The sequence below is a fragment of the Xenopus laevis genome, chromosome 6S, assembly GCF_017654675.1.
Source record: "Xenopus laevis strain J_2021 chromosome 6S, Xenopus_laevis_v10.1, whole genome shotgun sequence".
Taxonomy (NCBI): domain Eukaryota; kingdom Metazoa; phylum Chordata; class Amphibia; order Anura; family Pipidae; genus Xenopus; species Xenopus laevis.
The window spans coordinates 134,173,673-134,198,668 of record NC_054382.1 but is presented as its reverse complement, the minus strand read 5'-3'; the positions used below and the strand labels follow the sequence as shown (position 1 = coordinate 134,198,668).

Genomic DNA, 24,996 nt, shown 5'->3' with positions numbered 1-24,996 from the left:
TGATTGGTACATTGGTGCGGCCTGAAGAGAGTGGTGTATAATAGTATACTAGATATTCATCCTATCTAGATACTCCAGAACAACTATTTATGGAAGGGTTAAGCATTTGAGTTTTGTTTGCACTGTAGGCAGATATGTTGCTTTTTTATTTAGTGTAGGTGTTTTCAAGAAAAACAAATGGTTTTCTGTAAATTCAAAAAGCTGGAACGCTGCCCTGATATACTGAATCCTATCAGGTCCGCTAGACATCCCTGCTTGGTTTTTCTGATGACAATACATATTCCGGCACAAACCAAAGCAGCACTGGGACCGTTTCCTATTTACTGGCACCATAAATGGATCAACATGGGATTTAGATGTTAATAAAATTAATATTTTGCCCCGAAGGAGAAAACGCTGGCCCAGGGAATCAGTTAAATAGCAGAACTGCACCTTGGCAGCTGTATAACTGCACTGGAACTAGAAAGTTTCTAGATAAGTTTCCATGGCATGGTCTTCTTTCCTACACCTCCACAATCTACTGTATTGTATTGAAGCCCTCATTTAACCACCCTGGAGGACCTACTACGGGCACCTCGAGCGCATCCAACAATATAAGCAACACTGTCTTTAATGCTCGTCATCAGTTGCTTCTCAGCTCTGTCGTCCTTATAACTTGAATGCCAACAGCAGCTGCCAGTTACATGGCGTTCAGGGAACTGCAACATAGAGCAGTTCCAACATCAAACTTTGATACCATTGGCTCAAATGTAACATTAAACTATGGGATCACCTTCCAAAGTATTTTATCTTCTCTCCACTAGTCTGTAGCTCTCCGTTACATTCTCATGTCCCCTATTTATTTTTTCCCATTTTCGTTTATTACTTCATTCTTCCCTTTTCATTTGCTCATTCATTTCTGTTCTCTCCCATTTTCTCTTTCTCTAAGTTTCTTCACAACAAGATGGCGAATACCAATGGTATGGGCATAGAAGGTCAAGTTGGTTTCATTGGGTGACTAATTGGGTAGATGTGCATCAAACCCAAGCCTACACATTTTAATCCCTTCTGCCTACCCAACTACCCATCCTATTTCTTGCATAATAAATCATAAATCGATGTAATATGAGGGTGGGCAGAAAGCTGCACAAAAACAAATGACCCGGTGATTTGTTCTCAACCTGACCCAGTGATTTGTTCCCAACCTGCCCCAGTATTTAACTACCTGGTTAACACTCACTTTGCATTGCAGGTACTTGATGCTCTGCAGAACTTTTTTTTACAACAGGCTGGTTGCCATTTGCTAGGTGTGAAGGGTACCAGGTAGCCGGGTACAGGTATTACCTAGATGCTCAGTGCCACCTACTGAAGGCACTAATTTGCTGTGCAGTGGTGTTGGCCATAGCAGTTTAGCAAATCTCTACCCATATCAAGTAAATAGATGTCTTGGGTCTTTAAAAGCAGCTCCCAATAAACCGTTTCTAAAACTTTAAAACAGGTAATAATTTGGCTGTGATGAAAGTAATATATTCCTGCAAATTTTATCATCTTAAATATGTGCAAGCTGCACTACTTGAATTAAAAATATTACTTTTTTTTCACATAAAATGTGAGTTTTTATGACAATAAGTGATTATGTTTCCTAACAGTTAAATCAGGGGTGACAAGGAGTCTATTCTTATTACTTAAGTATCTTCAATTGCACAAATTAGAGCTTTAAAGTTCTTCTGTGGCCCCGGAGTGTGCTTGCCAATGAGGAGGATTAAGAAGCGGGATGAGCAATAAATGGCAGCTCAGTGTGACAATGTTTTTTACGGAATACTGAAACATTGAAAGGGTAAATTGAAAAATAATTGATGACAGGAATATGGCTGTGTTTTCCATGTATGTGTCACATAATTTCAGTCAAACTAAATTGATCTAATCAATCTACTCCCAAGAAGATTATGTAGACTTGTCAGGAGGGAACTGGGCCTTGACCAATGGAATTTTCCAAGCTGTTGTACAGATATTGGTCAAACAAACCTTTAGGTCAATAAACTGCCATCTTACTATGGAGTGGCCAAACTGACAGCCAGTTTTGGCCTGTAAATAGGCAACATTTGTTTCCCTGTTGACATTTGCGGATATTGGTTTGTAAGCCGGAATTGGTTTGAAATGCACAAGCTCAACAATTTGGTCCTGATGCGGTCAACTCTTTCTGCTTTCGTTCTTTGTAATACCAAATCCTATTTCAATTCAATGAAAGGCGGATCTCAATGTTATTTTTAAAGGGTAATTCATTCTTATTTTCTATAAGTGCCAGTGTCAATTACCTGCTGTGTTATTACTGCATATGAGCACGTGGCAAGAATTTTGGGAAAAACAACAAATTTTGGTGCACAATAGTACAAAATACGGTTATTTTAGCATGAATAAGTGAAGTAACTCACCTCCAGACAGAGACATATATGATGATCAGAAGAAGGAGTGTGAGTGAAGAGACCCCACAGCCGACAATTAGTGTGACGGAAGGAATGAGCACCTTTTCCAAATTCTGTAACATAAAAGCCCTTCATTAAGATTTGGCCATGGCTGAAAAACGGCACTGAGGGATCAAAGATATGAAGTTGTTTTCACACATCTCTTTTAACTATTAAGGCAATATACTTTTGAAACATTATCAATATCAAAACAAAATATGCCATTAATTAATATGTTTCAACATTTCAATAAAAAAGCAAAAGAGATCTGTAAGTTTCTAGTGGCCATCATGAGGCAAATATGCATTTTGGGGAGGATAAATCCTATTAACCAAAATCAGTTTGGAAGAATAAGAAAGCTAAATAAAACAAAAATCACTCAACAAGAGGCCTTGGTAGAACAGAAACCCTACTAAAACAGATTAAAGCAAGAACCTCAAGAACCCTGGTTTGAATAAAATGCTAACTTAAGATGGAGCACAAAGTATAATTAAAACAAAAGTCAGGTTTAGAACAAAATCCCCAGTTACAGCAAAATGCTGCCCTAGAACAAGAAACCAGTATAAGCATTTATGATGGTTTATCAATATTAATATGATGGTTTATCAATACACTATTATAACAGTTATGGACAGCCGATTTGCACACCCACTGCAATCCAAGGCCAAAATGTCCTGTAATACAAGCTGTTGGGTTAGAACAAGAACCCTACTTAACCAGATACTTAGAACGAGAACTGTAGTTAGAACTGTGACATTAAGCTGTAATTAGAAAAAGAGGTAAGCTTACAATGAGAATCATATTTAAAACAAGTGGTTGACATAGAACTTATGTCCAGTTCTACTACTTATTATATTCTAACAAAGGTTCTTATTCTAATCAACTTGGATCATAGCTAGAAATCTACTTAGAACTCTTAAGATACTGGCTAACAATAAGAACCAACAAGATGGACACTTTGAACCCTACATACAGTAGAACCAGATAATACCTTTGAACAGAGATCCCCAACCCCAAATTCAAATGTTAAAAAAGTTGGGGAGCAACACAAGCATGCAAAAAGTCCCAGAGGATGCCAAATAAGGGCTGTGATTGGCTACTTGGTAGCCCTATATGGACTGGCAGCCTACAGGAGTCTCTGTTTGGCAGTACACTTGCCCCCACGTGTAATAAAATGCACTTCGTTTGCCCAGGAGCAGTAACCAGTAGCAACCAATAAGATGTTCGCTTTTAAACATGTGACCAGGAAATTCTACCTGCTGATTGGTTGCTATAGGTTGCTTAGTGCCTTTAATTACATTACCCCATTGGTTTTAATGAATGTAAATGTTGCCTGGAATTCCAAAATAAGCAACTGCTTTGAGGCCACAGGGAGCAACATCCATGGGGTTGGGGACCACTGCCTTAGAACATGATGTTGGATTACAGAGAGAACCTTGATAAGTGACATACTAAATTCAATTAACAGTAAGTACCCAGTAAGTTAGTAAACCATCAGTGTGCATGAAATGCTTACTTATACTAAGAGCACATAACCAAGCAAACCATAAAAGAACAATACAAGTGGGGGTTCCTTGCTTGCAGAAAATAATGACTAGAGGAATCAGTCATAAAAATCCTCCATAAAATCTCACCATTGTGGACACTGGCCCAAGGTGCTCAAGTCCTGGACCATCAACAAAAGGAGAAGAATATTTCCATATGGCCATGGCACAATCTCAAATCTGAAGTATAAGTTGTGGGTTAAAAGTCATAAAACAATTATCTTACAACCCCCCCTGTGGAGCAGCTAAATGTAAAAAGGACATGGCCCCAATAATGGCAAATGTCTACAAACTTTTCACTTTCACAAGTTGAGGGAAACGCATTGAACAGAAAGCAAGATAATGTAGAAGCCAGTACAACATTATATAATATCCACTGAGCAGCAAAAGCCATGATGGAGAATTTGCACATGAACACTCCGGCACACACACAATATAACTGACACTTGCTCAGTCTCCATCAATATTACTCGCGGAGATGACAGGACATCTCTACATATCTGTAAAATTGATTTTTATTTTGCATAAATCTGCATAATTGCAACAGCACAGAATGCAGTCATTCTAGAGGCATGAGAGCAAAATCAGGTATCTCCAGCTCCGGTCCTGAAGGAGTCTCACGAGAACCAACTGCTGCACATGAACTGTCATGGCTTCATTGTCATAATTAGAACTTCTATTTATAAAATGCTGCTGATTCCACCTCTCTGTACTGTAAGGAGTGGGAATGTGGTAACGCTTCACTAAACACAAAATAATGATGTTGTCACAGGAACATCAAGGGAAAGTGTTCCATATTTAAAATAAATATTTATCTCCAACTTATCTGAACTTATTTGAGGACACAATCAAGACTGTAGACATCCCTTCTTTTTGTAATCAAAATATTTGTATTATACAAGTTGGAACTGCCATGTTGATTTTCTTGACTAAGGTTAAATATCTTAGCAAAGGGTATAGCTGTGAAACCCTAAAGTGAATCAAAACCAATTGGTAGTTTTATCATCAGGTCTATTCCTCCAGCCATCTTGCTTTTCCATTTGAGGAGAATAATGTCTAGATTCCCAGGGGTTAGAGCTTTTCTCCCATTGGACTCAAAGCACTTTTACAACAAGCAAGTCACCCATTATTGGCACACTAAGTAGCCGGGTCACAAGGAAGTAACTTCTCAGGGTCACAAAGAGTTGCCACAATGAATCCAACCAGGGTCTTTGGCATGAGATCCCATATCAATCGCTTAACCTCTAGGCCTGTTCCACCACCAGTAGGGAAGCGGAAGGCCATTAATACACTCTCGACCCGAGACAGAGTCTTATTTGCCAGCCTGAGTATGCCCAAAAGGAGAACTCCATAACTTAATTTAAAGTAAGTGTTAAGAAGTTGGCCTGATGGATACAATAGAAAAGTAATCCCCAACCAGTGGCTCATGTTACTCATTTCGGATGTTGCTCCCAGTTGCCTCAAAGCATGTGATCATTTTTGAATCCCTGGCTTGGAGGCAAGTTTTAGTAGGATAAAAAACAGGTGTATTGTCAAATGGAGCCTCTAGTTGGCTGCCAGTCCACATAGGGACTACCAAATGGCCAATCACAGGCCTTATTTGGCACCCCAGGAACTTTTTGCATGCATGTGTTGCTCCCCAACTCTTTTACAATTAAATAGGGTTCACCTTAACTATAAAATACTTATAGTTACAAAGCTTGAAGAAATATCAGTGTCTCTGCTCTAAAAAACCTATTAACTAGAAGCTTGGATGCCCGGCCTTTCCTACATTAGTTCTGCCATGAGGTTTCAGCCTAGAATAGAACATTAAATTAGAATGAGATGGGAGACGATTATTTTCATTTCTAATAGAAAAAACAGAAAACTAAATGTGGTGTAACCCACCCCTGAAACCCCTTTTGGTACATTTTCTACTTGTTTTTCCTTACAATGTGTGCTTTCTCTTGCCTAATCTAGTGGAAAGTGAAGGTGGATCCCGGCACCCCAGGCACAGATAATGCAGTATTAATGCTGCAGGAACCAGACGAGGAGGCTCAAGCCTTAAATCACAGCCACTTTATTATATGTTGTTCTCTGACAGGACATAACATCTCCGCTGCATTTATCATTTTTTCCTTATAGCTCTATTTATTATCTCATATCCATCCGCTGCTGCCTCTTGGCTTCCATCCCTTCTATCCCTATTAAGGAGTAACATCTGGCCGTCTTCCTAACAATCACTCACAAGTATCTATCTCTGCCATGAAACAGATGTAACAGCTGCACATTTGTCTTGTAAGAAACAATTTTTAGCTTCTGATATCTACAACTATCGCCGTGATACTTTACTTTATATTCTTTCAGTATGTGAGTGGGTATTCTATGCACATACAAATTAGTGGACAAAAAAGTTAAATACAGTAACGGATTTTTACTTTTAAAAGCTAAATTATAAAAGAGAGTCGCACAATTCGGTAGGAACAGCCCCTTCATTTGTACTTAGGCTGCAGAGAGGCCAGTGGGGTTCCTGACTGATGTACAATATCAATATATGTGTGAGATACAGATCATTATCCCAAGGTTTGGGGGTGCAGGAGTATAGAGGGACAGTGGGTTTCCTGACTGATGTACAATATCAATATATATGTGTGAGATACAGATCATTATCCCAAGGTTTGGGGGTGCAGGAGTATAGAGGGACAGTGGGGTTCCTGACTGATGTACAATATCAATATATGTGTGAGATACAGATCATTATCCCAAGGTCTGGGGGTGCAGGAGTATAGAGGGACAGTGGGGTTCCTGACTCATATACAATATCAATATATGTGTGAGATACAGATCATTATCCCCAAGTTTTGGGGGTGCAGTAGTATAGAGGGACAGCGGGGTTCCCGACTGATGCACAATATCAATATATGTGGAGATACAGATCTTTATCCCCAAGGTTTGGGGGTGCAGGAGTATAGAGGGACAGTGGGGTTCCTGACTGATGTACAATATCAATATATATGTGTGAGATACAGATCATTATCCCAAGGTTTGGGGGTGCAGGAGTATAGAGGGACAGTGGGGTTCCTGACTCATGTACAATATCAATATATGTGTGAGATACAGATTATTATCCCAAGGTTTGGGGGTGCAGGAGTATAGAGGGACAGTGGGGTTCCTGACTGATGTACAAAATCAATATATGTGTGAGATACAGATCATTATCCCAAGGTTTGGGGGTGCAGGAGTATAGAGGGACAGTGGGGTTCCTGAGTCATGTACAATATCAATATATGTGTGAGATACAGATCACTATCCCAAGGTTTGGGGGTGCAGGAGTATAGAGGGACAGTGGGGTTCCTGACTGATGTACAATATCAATATATGTGTGAGATACAGATCATTATCCCAAGGTTTGGGGGTGCAGGAGTATAGAGGGACAGTGGGGTTCCTGACTGATGTACAATATCAATATATGGTTGAGAAGCTGTTGGAGGGTAGGGGGACAAGAGTATAAAGGTACTAAGTAGTTTTCTGGATGATCTACAGTATCTATATATTTCAGAAAAATATATTCTCAAAGTTTTAGTTGGTTTAGGACCCCCAAATAACTGTCTTTCCAGGATTTTACCCTGTGGACCATTCCATGAGAAACCCCTATAGGGTAACAGCAACTCCAGCATTGTCGTTTTACCCCTACAAGTTTCCTATTTTAATGTTTATTTGTGTCCGGTAAGAAATCTCTTCCAGACACTAATTTATTTACATGGATTCAGCTCTATCCACAACATACATTTGCTTGTGGATCTCCAGAGAGAAGAGGATACAGATAAAATCTTTATATTAGCATCTCATTTTCACTGAGCATGTGCTTGAGATGAGTCAATCTAAAGTGAAAATGAGATGTGGGACGTGTTACCTCTCAGCTCTCTCCATACCTGAGACTGCCACGTGAAAGGGAGAAGATGGAAGCAAAGCAGAGCAGATGCCATGAGCAGACAGAAGCCCTTCACTATATGTGATATATCATTATATATGCAATGCTATTTTGGGCCACCTCTTACTGTTTCCAGATAAGCAAGCACATGTTCACTGTGTTATTTCTACTTCTATTAAGGAAAGCCCAGCCTGAAGCTCTACTAGGGGGAGGTTTGGGATGAACACTTATTTAATGTATGAACCATAACTTGATTGACTGATAGGTCAATGTTTTCCTATAACTGTAAGCCTAGGGGGGAGGGCATGGCATAGTTACATAGTTAAATTGGGTTGAAAAAAGACCTATGCCCATCAAGTTCAACCCCTCCAAATAAAAACCAGTACATAAGCATACACACATACATAAGCATACTCATACCTATCAATACACTCACATTTACTTACGTTAAGTCTACTAGAAATTCATATAAACATTAAATGGTTCTGCTTCCAATAAGGATTAATTATGTCTTAGTTGGGATCAAGTACAAGCTACTGTTTTATTATTACGCAGAAAAAGGAAGTCATTAAAAAAATTTGGATTATTTTGATAAATTGGAGTCTATGGTAGACAGCATTTCTATAATTCGGAGCTTTCTGGATAATGGGTTTCAGTATACCAGACCCCATACCTGTACTGACTATAGATCTTAAGATCATATTACCCTTGGATATTTTGCTTGTCCAAAAAAACATCTACGCCTGCTTAAAAGCATCAATAGAATCTGCAATCATAATATCACCCAGCAGGGCATTCTCCAGTCTCACAAATTCTGGTAACAATAGATGGAGACAGTAGGAACAGATGGAGAGAGTAGGACAAGATGGAGACAGTAGAACAAGATGGAGATAGTAAGACAATATGGAGACAGTATGGCAAAATTAAAGCAGTAGGGGGAAATAGAAACAGTAGGACAAGATGGAGACAGTAGGGCAAGATGGAGACAGTAGGACAAGATGGAGACAGTAGGACAAGATGGAGACAATAGGACACGATGGAGACAGTAGGGCAAGTTGGAGATAGTAGGACAAGATGGAGACTTTCGGGCAAGATTGAGACAGTAGTAAACAATGAAGACAGTAGGGCAAGATGGAGACTGTAGGACAAGATGGAGACAGTAGGACAAGATGGAGACAATAGGACACGATGGAGACAGTAGGGCAAGTTGGAGATAGTAGGACAAGATGGAGACTTTCGGGCAAGATGGAGACAGTAGTAAACAATGAGGACAGTAGGGCAAGATGGAGACTGTAGGATAAGATGGAGACAGTAGGGCAAGATATTATAGTAGGCCAAGATGGCACTAGTAGGACAAAAAGGTAACAATACAGTTTACAACTGTTCAGCTCAGGACACTGAATGAGAATGTGCTTTATGATATCGATATTTATAGCTCTTTCAGAAACCTGAGCAGCTGCCAAGTGACTACAAGGCATGGCTCCATGTGCATATTATCCCATATACATATATTGCCATAAAAATAAAAATACTAGGGTGCATCAACTCTTTTCTCACAATGCACTGTTTTTCCCCAGAATTCAGGCATCATTGCCACAACACAAACGTGCGATTCTCTTGACACAATTGCTCAGCCCCTACCACAATTGCCTTAGGTTCACCAAAATGGATACAACTATGTGTGCACCTTATTGCAAATTGGGAACAGTCTCACTAAACATTTTCAAAGTCTGCTTGGTGTAATTTCCCATTTGCTGTGTTTAAAGTACGAGTAACACTTACACCCTTTCGCCATAACTGAACTAAGCTGATTGATGTTGAGGGAACTTCAACCATCTGGTCCTAAGGTAGAGCGGTAGCTCCAGGGTTCACCTGCGTCAATAAGCACAACATCTCTTGATTTGGAACCAAAGGCAGGAAGGACTGAGCAGAACTGAGCGGAACTATACAGAAGTGCAAGGAACATATTTTGGCACAAGTACCTTTAACAAAAGTGGTTTTAGGCACAACTCACTTTGGGGTAAAGCGCACATTGTCCACTGCACTTGCAGATGTAAATGAGCCCCACTGTGTATTTGCAGTAACACTGGCAGTACATAGCAGAGCAGCACACGCCTACAGATGGTACAGTATCTCTCTATAAAATCAATGCAACCCAACTGAACAAACATCAGAACAAGATAAAACAGAAAATGTTATCAGATTTGCATTGATGATCAACAAAGCTTGTCCGCTGCGTGAACTGATTAAATGTAGGCGGTTGATACAACGTGACATTTTACATTGTTTAAACTGACATTTCTCACAATTTTAAAAGATATTTTGTAAGCGAAATTGACTATTTCTATTTATAAGCACTAGTGTATGTGCCACGTACACACAGTTGCCATGTTGCCAATGACAAATAAGCCCCGATGGTATCATTAGACATTATACTGTATTCTCATGTCATGCCTCCATAGGAGTGATTTCCAAAATGTGGATCTGGTTCCCTCTTGGACATGGAGCAGTGGGGAGTACTCATCCTAAAAGTGAGGGGGACCTGGCCATAGGTTGGATTTTTTTAAAGAGGGATTTTGATCAAATGTTGGCCTTCAAGTGAGACTTGTCCTGAAAAGGTTTGACAATGACTGCTCTGTAGAATACTTTATTTCCTTGTTTGATTGGTTGACCTTGGCAAGACAGGAGCAGGAAACTGCATTTATTTTACTATGGCACCTTCTCCTTTAATCTGAGCTCCCTGCAGCAGCCACAATATCAGGAGCAGCTCCCTAACACATGCAAATGACTTGGAATTAGCAATGCAAATTGCTGCAGCTTTGGTGGGGGCAGGAATACATAACCGGCTGCATGAGAAACTAGAAAAAGTGATGTGGGTCAGGTTTGCTTGAATTTGGAGAATGGGGAATGAAATGAAAGACTGATTTTAAACCCCGTCCCCTGCAGAAAAATGGGGGCACAATATGATAGTATAGGTAGTAGGAGACTATTCCAAGCAAGATCAAATTGTACATAACAGAGACCCAAGGGCGCACAGTATTAAAGTTCCGGCAACCACATGTTGACTTTCTATATGTTGAGGTTCACTGATCCTGACCAAAGAAACACAGGGCCTTGTTCTGAGTTCTTATCCACTAGAAGGAAATTAAGGGGAAACTACAATTTACCCAAAATAAAATGGGAGACCCTCCTGAAATTATTGATCGGATACCCTGGTTTCTGCAAACTAGCCAAAACTTAGTTTACTGAGCCAGGTGTCACTAACATTAAGAACCACAAAGCCTCTTGATATACATTAAAGCCAGGTGTTTCTGGTATTGAGATCTCCACTCTAAAATAATAACCAGACCAGAGAAATTATAACCCAATACAAATATTTCCAATTTTATAGTAATTATAATAATTTCCATTTTAGTAATCAATCGGATAGTAATCAACTGCCTCCCAACATTTGCAAATAAGAATTTAGATCAATTTAGGCTTTACAGCCAGGCCCCATTATGCACGTCTTATAGTAATCTCTTCCCCCTTTATGTGTCTAACAGGGCATTTCAAAATTGCATGGATCTCCTATGTTAATAATAAGGTACTGATTGTCCTGCAGACCAGTCTATAAGACCATCAATCTGACAATCCATATGAGTAACCGACGATTGCAATTACTGGATAACTTAGTTATTTGCCATTAGCTTTATATATATATCTGAACAAATGAGTAGAGCTTTAAACCAAGAATCAGTCAAAGAAAAAACTAGAAACATGGCTACTGGTCTCTAAATCAAGTCAAATCATTTAGAATTAATGGAAATTGTGGCATGAACAAAAATCTAACAAAATAAATGGTGCCAAACATGAAATGTATAACATATAGCAATTTACTTACCCTAGTAAAGATATAATGAATCTACAAAATCATCTTTAGGTGTTGATGGTGGCACTAGGGCAAGATGGAGAAAAAAGAACAAAATAGAGACAGTAGGGACAGATGGAGACAGTAGGGACAGATAGTGACAGTTAGACAAGATGGAGACAGTAGGGAACGATGGAGACAGTAGGGCAAGATGGTGATATACAAGATAGTGACAGTAGGGAAAGATGAACACAGTAGGGCAAGATGGTGACAGACAAAATAGTGACAGTAGGGAATGATGGAGACAGTAGGGTAAGATGGTGACAGTAGGGTAAGATGGAGACTGTAGGGCAGGGTGGTTGCAGTAATGCTGGATGTTGACTTTAAGGAATGTTGATTACAGGAGGACATTGTAAAGCAATGTAACAATATGATGGGAAAATATCAACAGTAGGCCAAGAACGAGACAGCAGACAATATGGTGATAGTAGGGAAAGATGGAGACAGTAGAACAGATGAATGCAGAAGGAATATAAGGTGACAAGTGAAAGTTAGAAAATGTGGTGACATTGAGGCAATAATGACAGGAGCATCATTTGCTATAAGTGTGGACCAAGCTGTGAGTAGGGGTTTATAGGAGATATAGTTCAACAACAGCTAAACTGCCATAAGATTTTGACCCCAGCTCTCCAAGAACAAACAATGACCTTGATCATATTGTATAATCTTGGTCTTAGCAAAAATTGAATCTGACATCAGACATGAGCGGAATGGATCATCCAACCTGCCCTTCGCCTGCCCAATCATTTCATAATCAGGATGAAGCTGAATTCTCAGCAGTTCTGTTTGTGCCTGAAATAGAATCTGCTCTGTCAAAATGCCTTTTTAGTAATGAAGTTCTCAAGCTAACCACATGTAATAGGCAGGGTTGTGTTTAAATTCACCAATTAACATATACTTCAACAACAGCTCCATGAATAGTTTTTAGACGCTGCTGCCTTCTTGCCCTACTCTCTCCATCTTGCCCTGCTCTCTCCAACTTGCTCTACTCTCTCTCTTTTTCCTTACTCTCTCCATCTTGATATCTCCTTTCCTCCCCTCCTTACTGTCTCAATCTTGTCCTACAGTCTCCATCTTGGCCTACTGTGTCAATTTACCCCTACACTCTTCATCGTGCCATACAGTCTACTATCTCCATCTTGCCCTACTGTCTCTTTCTTGCTCTACTGTCTCCATCTTGCCCTACTGTCACAATCTTGCCCTACTGTCACCATTTTGCCCTAATGTCACCATTTTGTCCTACTGTCTCCATCTTGTGGTAAAGTCTCCATCTTGTTCTACTGTCTCCATTATGTCCTACTGTCTCCATTTTGTTCTACTGTCTCCATTATGTCCTACAGTCTCCATATTGTCCTACTGACTCCATCTTGTCCTGCTATCTCTGTATCCTGTCCTATAGTTGTCTTCATACTTTGCTATTCCTACCTACAACTGCTTCTGTGGTGATCCCCTAATATATATACTAATATCCCTTTTTTCAGCTCCCCTGTATTCAGTCCTGGCAATGGAACTGTCATAAATTAGACTGGAATTAACTTTAGACTAGGGCTCCAATATAGTAGCGGCTGCCATGCAAGGCATAACCCATAACTGATAAGCAATATGTAATTCTACTATTGAGGTGGTGGTAACATAAGATATCATAACATGACATCGGACGTCTGCTCCCGAGAAATATTTGAATTGTTTGGTTGATTGGACAAGGACGTGGCTGATGAAATTCATTGTACATAAATGTCAGGTTATCTGTACCTTGACAGCAGCACCAACTGGAGAGCTCTGATTTCTGAACAATAGCAGAGAGAGACTTATTTTCTCTGAAACATTTGCTTTAGAAAATGAAATATTTTATACTTCCTTATAAAGGGAAAATGTTACCATGCTTAAAAGAAAGGGAAGGATACAAGGGAGACCAGCACAATTCTGCTAGTTCTAGACAATATATAGATATATAGTGAATAATTTATAATATGAGGATATTTGACCATATAAAGACCAAGTGATTCTTTATAGTCATGGTCACTTCTAACATGTAAGGGCAGTCAGGTTATGGGATTCCCTACCAATAGAGGGGGGATGAGTGATTCATTGGTGGGGAGGAAAGGAGATCTAACCATCAGTATAGGAAGGGGTTCTTTACTGTAAGGGCAGTCAGGTTATGGGATTCCCTACCAAGAGAGGGAGATGAGTGATTCCTCAGTGTGGAGGAAAGAGATGTTGCAACCAGCAAAGGATATATCTAGCATTTATAAAAGAGCAACTTTACTGAAAGTCCCATGGCTCCCAGTTCTGTAGCCACAAAGGAATTCACCCCATTCGGTTACACTAAGAGCTGGAGGGTTGTTTGTTTGCCTTTGCCTGAACTGAAATTCAAATATTAATATCATTAAAATGGATTAGAACATACAGAGAGGGCCGAGCAAAGGGGAAATTAATGGGCTACATATATGAACATGAAGTATTCCCATTCGCTAATGAACCATTAATTAGATGGCCTTATACCCTGTCTTTCCTAGTATTAATGGTGAGTATTTTATAGCAGTTGGGTTGACTCTGAAACAAGACTGGTGGGCATGGTGATCCATTCAAACTCACCAGCACCATAAACCCAGTAATTATTTGTTTCTGTGTGCATAATGGCTTCCTATGAGGTACATCCATACAAATGTACAATAAACTGATGTAATGTGTTGTCTGCTTTCATATAGTCTATGATATTTCATTCTTTACCATTGTCCTCCCTCAGCTTCACAATGGGGCCCCTGGTGCCAGTAAATGACTCCTGCTGATTATGCCTTACAGACAGTACCAACAGGTGATTGGAACCCCAGCTGTTTTATAATCAGTGGCTCAATGAGACAGGACAAGGGATTTCTTGCAGCAGAATAAAAGAATCGTTCAGTCGAGAGAGCAGAGTAATGAAGGCTTTCTGGGAAATTGCCTTATACAAATCCACAGTACATATATTTACAGAAATATTCATATTGTTATATCATGTTACTCGTCCTTCTGTAACTTATTCTGTATGCTTCTGTTGAGTGATCTATTGACTTCCAGTTTATTCTTGCTGACCAATAAAGGGGTGGCTGGTATACCGAGGTGGAAATGCTGGTGTTAAATGCTGGTCCACCACCAGTGACTTATTTAACACAACAATAATTGCAGCCTTTATGGAAACTTAGAGTAGGAAATGTTAGAGTAGCAGCAAAACAAATTATGGTGGAATATTGTCCAACATGGGGTCTACATAACTTAGTCTACTGGGGACAACACACATGCCATAATAGAGACCTTTAATAGCCTTGCTGGCCTTGATGTGAGCTGGAAGTCGGTAGATGGAGGGCTGCATCATAGAGATTCTAGAGTTGGGTCTTGTCATGTCATAGTAGAAGGCCACTGAATATAGCGGCTAGGATCAGTGAGGACATATCTAGGGATGTGTTTAACAAAATAAAAACATCCCTGTGTGTGCTTGATTTACACTAAGAGGAACATGGAACTTAAGAGAGGTAGAGATAGCACTTTGTGTTGTTCCTCTAAATTCTGTATGGGAAAGGGTCTGGTGGCTTCTGTCAACCAAGTTTGTAGACTGAGGAACCAATGAGTACTTGGGGGGGTTGGTTCCCTCTAACAGGATTTTGGAACTGGGAGCACACCATACCTTCTGGTGGTGCAACTCTTGATGTACAACCATTTCAGTAAATACTGTTTATGTGGAAAAGGGGCACAGCATTCACCAAGGTTCACTTCTGTGTGAGCGTTATTGTACCATACCCAACTCATTGGATATAGTTCACAGAAACTCACAGTGAACCTTGGTGAGTGTTGGTGCCCTTTAGACATTGAGGCAAGTAGCACAATGCAGGGAATGTTGTTACAGTGAAGTAGGGTCAAGAGGGCCCAGCAGGGTAAATACTATGAAAAGGGTAGCAAGTAGGGTAGCAAGTAACCTTTGGGGACCAGGTAGTGCTTAAACCAAAGAATCAGCGCAAGAAAGAATGAAAATAAGGGAACATTTGTTCTAATTCTGAGGAGCAGAAATCACACAAGGAACATTTAGGAGAAGTGACAGAAGCTCCTGACGGAATGACACAAAAGCTGGGCTGGTTGAGCAGTGGGTGCACATATCTCCCTTCCAGCCAACGCATTATCCACTTGACTGTGTCGGAGTTGACATCTACATGGCGTCGTCTGTCTCACTATGGCAGAATGTCAAGCACTTTACAGCAATCCGACTTAACTCCTTGTTCTTTCGCCCCATCTATCAAATTAGCTGCCCACTTAAATGGTCTTGTAGATTTGTCTGACACCATCCCAGAGCAAGAGACCCCTACTGCCTCACAGCTCCCCATGCCTGACCCCTGCATAACAAACTCTTCATTTACATGGAAAATGATAAAATTTAATTTTCTTTTTACCCCTGGCAAAAGATCATATCAGAGCTGCTCAGCAAACTTCATAAGACTTCACAAGACACACGTCCAACATGTCATGTTTCAGTGGGGGTTTTATATAATATTATATAATATTTATATAATATTATATAATATTAAATCACTGCCAATGGAAACTCTGAACCCCTGTGTTGTTTGCAAAACCCCAGGTCCTGAGCATTCTGGATAACAGGTCCCACACCTGTATAACAAACATGGGGATCAGTATGGCCCCCTAACAACCATCTGTATTTCTGCCCCTAATACTGTGTCCTCAATTCAACTGAACCTGCTCATTAAACAATGTAGGACTTTTAAAGTCTCAGATAAATATTTTTCTCATTATCAAATTCCTTTTTTTTTTGTTGTTTTATCCTGAGACCTCCAGATACTTATTATTATTTTTTATTATCGCTTATCTTTCTGTTCAGCCCCTCACCTATTTCCCTTCTGTCCAACAGGCTTTTTTTTACTATAAAATCTGAATTTTTAGTGGGAAAAAAAACTTGAATTTTCCCGAGATTTATTATAACTCGAGAATGAAAAAAGTCTAAATCTGAAAATCCGGCATCTCAAACCTACCGAGGTTTTGTATAAGTCAGTGGGAGAGATCCCTAACCTATGTGGAAGTTTCTGTGGTCTGCACTGGAATGAGCCTGAAAATCTGAAGTATTCAGACTTTTTGGGAAAAAGTAGAAAAAAATGAGTGATTCTGGAAAAAGCTCTTTGGATTAGAATTTTTGCTAGATTTTTTCATGTTTGTCCCTGATCCGATTAAATTGTGCTTTTTTATTAATAAATAAGGTCCAAACGTGGTTTCTAGATTGGTGTGACTTTTTTAATTAAAATACTCTGATTCTAATTCTGATTTTTATAAGTATGCCCCTTCCTGAATCGGTCGGGTAACCACGGAATTCCCGCTAGGTTGTCAGGTTTTGGGAGGAAAGGTCGCTGTCCCCAACAATGCGGGTTGTCCGCAGGTGGGAACTCAGGCCCATTGCAGACTACATTCCCCCACCTCCTGTTGTTAAATATAAGGATTTCCCCCTGGCCTGGTTAATATGCGTTCCAGAGTGATGTCACTTCCGCCCACCAGTGACATCACTGGTTGGGTCTAAGATTGGAGCCGGAAGGCTCCAGCAGTGGGAAGAGGAGGGTTTATAGAGGGCCAGCAGTTTAGTTTTGATTCTCACCTAGCGGGACTGGGTTGGGCATGGGTCTGCCCAACTGGACCAGCGCAGGACTCTTACAGCACATGGGGATTTTGTCCCTGCCACCGCCTTTCACCAGATAAACATTTACATTGCAATAAATGCCATTGCCTTCATCATTCTACCAGCTTATACTTTTATTATTTAACATAACGGCGCAACAAAATTGAAATAGAACTTTACAAACTATTTTTGAGGCTTTAAGGCCAATGAAATAATGCAGCCCTAGCAGGACAATAAAGGCATTCAAATGCAAAGCCAGTTTCACCAAAATGTCCAAAAGTGCTTTTGAGACACCATTATAATACGATACGATAAAATAAATAAATAAACAATGGCACACTTGTTCCCCAGGTGACACTGAAGAGGAGCGCCAAACCTTTAAGGAGGCCAAATTCTCCGAGATGAAAAATCCAATCAACCAAAATAATTCTCTAATAAGAGACTTGTGGAAAACGATGAGGCCTAACCTAAATCCTCTCAAGCACTGTTCCTTTAAACCCAAGTGCCGATGCAGTCTCCATGGCAACAAGAGGACCAGATGAATGTGAGCATCTAATAATAGGTAACCTTCATTTTTTTAAAACAGCTCCTTTTGAGATGTTTAGGGAGGTTTCTGGGCCAAAAAAACAATGACAACGAACAAGCTAAAGCCATCGATAAGGTTGAATGCACCGCTAATTTCTGGCTCAGCCAATGGCTCAGCATTTGGTTAAATTTGGTGCTTTCAGCAGATAATAAAATCTAAAACATCTGCCACATACACATATATATATACACACAATATACACAGACAATCTGACTAGATTTTCATATAAAATATCCAAAAACAACAAAAATATGGACAAATGCCTTGAACTAATATTTTTCAACCTGTACAAAGTTCATTTATGATGAACAAAAAAACCTTTACTCATCAGCCCAGTCTGAGTCAATAAAAAAAAGTCATTGCTTGGGCCTCCTGCTGTGAAGAACTACAGCTCCCATCATACCTCAGCTTCCTTTGGTCCTCGTGGCATGCTGGGAGTTGTAGTTTTTAAATAAGCAAGATGGCTGCAATGTTGAGACCCTTCTACTAGAGGGATGAACAAATCTCCTTGTCCTAAAAAAAATCACTATAAATTTTTTTTTTTTACATTTTTCATAGATTCAAGCATAATTCCAATTAAACTAAAATTATCGTTTAGTTCCGTCCGAAACTATTTTGCATACGGGATTATGTCCAAATTTATAAACCAACATTGTATCAGTTTTATATTCCAATTAGCACCTTTCAGTATATTAGAAATAAAAAGAAACAGAAAATACCATAATCGTTAATAGCAACAACAATAATAACAACAAAAAAGCGGAATCGATTCGGATTCTTGAGCATGTGAAAAAAAGAAATCCCACATTTTCTTAAAAAAATATTCTTGAAAAGTCAAAGTGAAAGACAAAAAAGGGACTTGGGGCAGAAAGAGAGAAAATAAAAATCAATGTTTCCAGAAACAAATCAATTTTGGTTTCCAATCTTCAGAGAATCTTTTGAAAAGGCGGCGGAGGAGGCGGAGGGGGGAATCTTGGGAGAAACCGGTGGCATTTACTGATCCCCCCCCCTTTTCTTAATATTTAAGTTTCCGACACTCACATATTTCTGTGGATTTTGAAAAACAACTTCACACCCACACACATCCGTACACAACCTTTCACCTCATTCTGCCTTCGGAAATTGCTCTAGACGTGAGCACGACAGCGCCGGGGAAATTTGGAATTTCAGAATTTGCAAATTATTGGCTAAATTGTGACAAGAAATGGCAGAAGAGTTTCCCGGCCGTCACAAGCAACATGGGTGCAGGGATTGTAGGAAGGGGCGGGAGGGGTAAATGGGGCAGTGGAGATGGAGGTGCAGATATATAATAAGGATTGAGCCCAGAGGTGCAGGGGATGATGGAGGTGCAAGTTATAGAGGTTGATAGAGACAGAGGGACTTACCATGTCAGAAGTAAGGTTGGCTAAAATGGCGAAACTGGATAAACGATCACAAGAGCATTTAGTGTGAGAGGAATCCACGGACACCGTGCGACAGCCTTTCAGGGACCAGGCGCCCACATTAGATGATCTAGAAGGGGAAGGGGGGGGGGGTAAAATAAAAAAGGAAGAAGAAGAAGATGAGAATCAGTATCAGTGATAAATAGAGCAATGGGGGAGGGGAGAGAAAGGCAAAATAAACCTCTGCAGTGGAATTTACATCAGGACGAGTAGAACGAGGGAGGAAAAGAGAAGAATTAGTGGAAAATAACAAAGAAATCATCACATACCGGATTGTTTTGGAGGCTGTGGGGGGTGCGTCACACAGGAGCTCACACTCACACACACACAGTGGGGATACTGGAGCAGGAGGATGGGGGGCAAGGGATTACGCTCAACTAAAGGGGCATGGAGGTTACAGGCTGGGGGGTATTAAATGGACCAAAATATAACAAATAAAAGGTGGGGGTGAGATGTGAAAGGGTGTCCAGAATGGAAGGGGTGGGGGCTGGAATGGACGCATGCAAATCGATCAGATCAAGCTGAATGGTGATGTCTGGACGTGGAGGCAGGGAGGGTGGCTGGAGCGGAGATGGAGGGGGGGGGAGCTGACAGTCACAGGGAGAGAGAGAGGAGCTTACACACAACTTTCACATGAGAAACTGGGGGGGGAGGGAACAGCGGATTAGAGGGGGGCAAAACTGGGGAGATTAAAGCCAAGGGAATTAGATGTTGAGATTCCTTAACCTCTAGTCTCCTGCTGCACTGTGCCATGATGCTGCTGCTACATGTGGGTGCCATGATGCTGCTCTGGTGCATGTGGGTGCCATGATGGTGCTGGTACATGTGGGTGCCATGATGGTGCTGGTACATGTGGGTGCCATGATGGTGCTGGTACATGTGGGTGCCATGATGGTGCTGGTACATGTGGGTGCCATGATGGTGCTGGTGTATGTGGGTGCCCTGATGCTGCTAGAGCGGGTGGGGCCCCTAATTCTGTTCTAACACTAAGGCAATCAATGCAGGGCTGGCATCATTATTACCCACAGGTCCTGTAAGGAGAGGGGTGTGTGTGTAACAATGGCTGAATGCTCATAAGGAATTAAGTGGTGCTAAATACCCAAGCATCAATAAAGTACATTTTGATATGAGGTTTAATTTATGAGCAACTTTCTTGGACCAGACTGAACATTGGTCTATGAATATTGGGACCTCAGGGAGTCCCCAGTGACCCAGCATTCGGGAGTGTGAGCTCATGAGCCCATGCCATGCTGTACAATGACAGGATTCACTGCAGTGCAGTCAGGCAAGGATGGGATTTGCACAGGAAGACAAAGTGCAAAATTCTTATACAAATAAAACCTTTACCCAGAATGCAGCACTGGCGTTCACTGCAAGTTGCAAAGGAGCAGCTCAGATTTTACCAGCGCTCTCCTGACTTGCGGTGGCCACAGACCTGGGCCCAATCACTGTCTAATCAATTTGATAAGGTAAAAGGATCATTTTGGTCACATACACAGTCAGCCAATCAGCTGTCAGTTGGTCAAGACAGTTTGAAAGAGCAGCCAATGGCTGGAGGGTGGGACTCGAGATTGACTGTTGGGGGGAATGGGCGGGTTTATGAGATGAGAAGGCGGAGCATCACCAAATGAAAGTGATTCCAAGCCAACATGGGTATTATGGGATGTGGGATCCCTTGTTATTAACTTATGGGGCTAATTTCACCAATAAACAGCAAAACAACTAATGAGATGTTAATTAAACATACAGCAGGGGAGGATCATCTTAGTGCCCAGCAGCCCGCTAGCATGTGCCTCATTTATTATTATTTTATTATTAACATGTATTTATATAGCGCCAACATATTGTGTAGCACTGTAAAGTAAATGTGATTATACAACTACATCACATGAATTACATACATAGAATATATGGAGTAACAAACATCACAATCAATACAGGTACAAAGAGGTGAGGAAGGCCCTATGCAATAGAGCTTACACTCTAAAGGGAAGGGAGTAATACACAAGGTGTGGGAGTGGGCAAGATCGAATTGAGTGGGTGAGAAATGTGGTACTGTATGTGGTGTTGCGTTTGGTAGTTAAGCAGAGTGAGGGGAGGCTTCTCGAAAGAAGTGCGTTTTCAGAGATTTCTTGAAAGTAGAAAGGTTGGGAGAAAGTCGGACAGACCGTGGGAGAGCGTTCCAGAGGATGTGCCTCCGCTAATTACAACAGGGTTTCTCATTAGTGACCCTCCGCCTCTCCTAATTAATAAATCAAAGCACTGACAATCTCACTCAGTTCCAGTTTTCTTTCCATCTCTGGTGAAAAATTAATGAATCCTGGAACAGTCTTCTGCCCACAGCAGTGTAAATACAATTATCTCCCAGGGATGTCTGCTAGGGGATGCTGGGAAATGTAGTACAATTACAGTTGGAGATGATACCCATTCAATTCATAAGGAGTCTTCAAAATTACCCCTAGTGTGTGTGTGTGTGTATATATATATATATATATATATATATATATATATATATGCACACATGTGTTTATTAACCACTCAGAGCTAATTGCATAAATAGTGTAAATGTTCAGCAAATAATGAGAGTGGAGGCAGCTCACAGCTTGTATAATATCCAGACATAGAACACACGGTTATTTGCCAAGAGAGAGATCTCAGAGCCAGTAAAAGTGGATTATTAAGTGATCATGAATTATTAAATCATTAGTTCTATAGGAGGATAGAGGCCAGACACATATCAGTGGCCTCTTTAGGATTAACAGTTATTCTTATGGCTACTTTAAAAGGGGAACTCCACCAAAAACATACATGAAATACAATATTTTTAAGCAGTTTTCCAATACACATTAATTCAACATATTCATTGTTTATAGAATAAAATGTAGACAGTAGTACAAGATAGAGACAGTAGGAGACAGCAGGGCAAGATGGAGACAGTAGGACAAACTGGAGACAGTAGGGCAAGATGGAGACAGTAGGACAAATTGGAGACAGTAGGGCAAAATGGAGACAGTAGGGCAAGATGGAGACAGTAGAGCAAGATGGAGACAGTAGAGCAAGATGGAGACAGAACAAGAAGGGGACAGTAGGGCAAGATGGAGACAGTAAGACAAGATAGAGAAATCAGAACAAGGTGGAGCCAGTAGGGCAAGTTGGAGACAGTAGAACAAGATGGGGACAGTAGGGCAAGATGGAGACAGTAGAATAAGATGGATACAGTAGGGCAAGATGGATAAAGTAGGGCACAGGGCCGGAACTAGGGGTAGGCAGAAGAGGCACATGCCTAGGGTGCAAAGTTGAAGGGGCGCCAGGCACGATACCTCTTCTGTCGGATTCCCCCTAGTTCGGACCCCTGTGTCCCTAAATGCGGCAGCAATTCCAGCCGCTCATTCTACTTTATGTACGTGCGTGCGCTGGTTTGCGCATGTGCGCACGCTGGTTTGCGCATGTGCGCGTGCCTGTTCGCGCGCACACTCGTGGAGGAGGGCAACATAGTTGGCTGGGTTGCCTAGGGCGCCCGCCGACTTGGCCCGGCACTTGTAGGGCAAGATGGAGAAAGTAGAACAAGATGGAGACAGTAGGGCAAGATGGAGACAGTAGGGCAAGATAGAGACAGTAGGGCAAGGTGGAGAAAGCAGAAGAAAGTGGAGTCAGTAGGACAAGATGGAGACAGTAAGACAAGATGGAGACAGTAGAGCAACATGGATTCAGTAGGCCAAGATGGAGACAATAGGACAAGATGGAGACAGTACAGCAACATGGAGGCAGTAGGACAAGATGGAGACAGTAGGACAAGATGGAGACAGTAGGGCAAAATGGAGACAGTTGGGCAAGGTAGAGACAGTAGGGCAAGATGGTGGTAGTAGGACAAAATGGAGAAAGCAGAACAAGGTGAGGTCAGTAGGACAAGATGGAGACAGTAGGACAAGATGGAGACAGTTGGGAAAATGGAGACAGTAGGGCAAGATGGTGGTAGTAGGTCAAGATGGAGAAAGCAGAACAAGGTGAGGTCAGTAGGACAAGATGGAGACAGTAGGACAAGATGGGGACAGTAGGGCAAAATGGAGACAGTTGGGCAAGATGGAGACAGTAGGGCAAGATGGTGGTAGTAGGACAAGATGGAGAAAGCAGAACAAGGTGAGGTCAGTAGGACAAGATGGAGACAGTAGGACAAGATGGGGACAGTAGGGCAAAATGGAGACAGTTGGGCAAGATGGAGACAGTAGGGCAAGATGGTGGTAGTAGGACAAGATGGAGAAAGCAGAACAAGGTGAGGTCAGAAGGACAAGATGGAGACAGTAGGACAAGATGGGGACAGTAGGACAAGATGGGGACAGTAGGGCAAAATTGAGACAGTTGGGCAAGATGGAGACAGTAGGGCAAGATGGCGGTAGTAGGACTAGATGGAGAAAGCAGAACAAGGTGAGGTCAGTAGGGCGAGATGGAGACAGTACGGCAAGATGTAGAAAATAGGACAAGATGGAGAAAGTTGAACAAGGTGGAGTTAGTAGGACAAGATGGAGACAGTAGGACAAGATTGAGAAAGTATGACAAGATGGAGAAAGTATGACAAGATGGAGATAGTAGAACAAGATGGAGACAGTAGAACAAGATGCCAGTCAGAGCTACTTGGCAGTAAAAGAACAAGTTGTGGGAATACTTCATAGCTGTGTTGTGCAACCTAAGCAAAATCTCTTCTGACAACGGCTATACTACATTTCCCAGCATTCTCAGATCAAAAATCAAATCTCAGTGGCAGCTACAGAGAGGCAAGCTAAGCTTAGACCCAGCAACCTCTTTCTCTCTTATTGCGAAACATAATGAGTCACATTCCGGTGGCCATTTAGCTCCTGTACAAAGTTTCTACGTGTGTAATGTTTCCAATGACTGAACTTTGCCATTGATAGATTTTTTGACCAACCCCATTCAGTTCTATAGTCGCCCCTCCCTCTCTGCTCCCTCCCAGGGGTTTCTATTGATGAGAAAGAAGATGTCAAGTATGAATGGAAGGGGCAGCCCAAACAAGACAATGAATAACCACCTCCCCCCTTCCCTTGCTCAACACAAAAACAAGAGATATGGCCTAACAAATACCAACCTTCATTCAAATTGCAGTCACCTCAGTTCAATTAAACCTTCCCCACTGAGCACTTTCATTGAAGAGCTTTCCAACAGCCATTCAGCAGAAAGGAAGTACTGTCCCTTTAATCCAAAAACATGACCTAATAGGTACATCCCAAAGGGTCTTCCAACTAATTCAGTTGCGCCTTTAGCACCTTTATTCCCTCCAATACTCCCTTGTTTTTGTCCCTATTAGGGAGGGGCGAATTTGTCCCGTTTCGTCAAAAATTTGCCGCCGTTAAAGTCTATGGGCGTCAAAAAAATGTTGTCGTACGACGATTTTTTTTTGACGCACGTCTTTTTATTTTGACGCACAACGCCATACAAGTCTATGGGCATCATTTTTTCAGCGAAACAAGGCGAAAAAAATCGCACATCCCTAGTCCTTATATATT

The 24,996-nt window shown here is 41.2% G+C and overlaps 1 protein-coding gene across 6 annotated transcripts in view; it reads right to left on the bottom strand.

Moving 5' to 3' along the window:
* The window catches only part of LOC108695463 (adhesion G protein-coupled receptor B1), a 317,736-nt gene that overhangs the window by 51,874 nt on the left and 240,866 nt on the right, over positions 1-24,996 (bottom strand). For all 6 annotated transcript variants that reach the window (XM_041568042.1, XM_041568041.1, XM_041568044.1 and 3 more), the window contains exons 18-19: positions 19,424-19,550; positions 2,412-2,515 (exon numbers count right to left, since the gene is read on the bottom strand). In XM_041568042.1, coding sequence (XP_041423976.1) covers positions 2,412-2,515; positions 19,424-19,550 — 231 coding nt within the window. The remainder of the gene's footprint in view (positions 1-2,411; positions 2,516-19,423; positions 19,551-24,996) is intronic.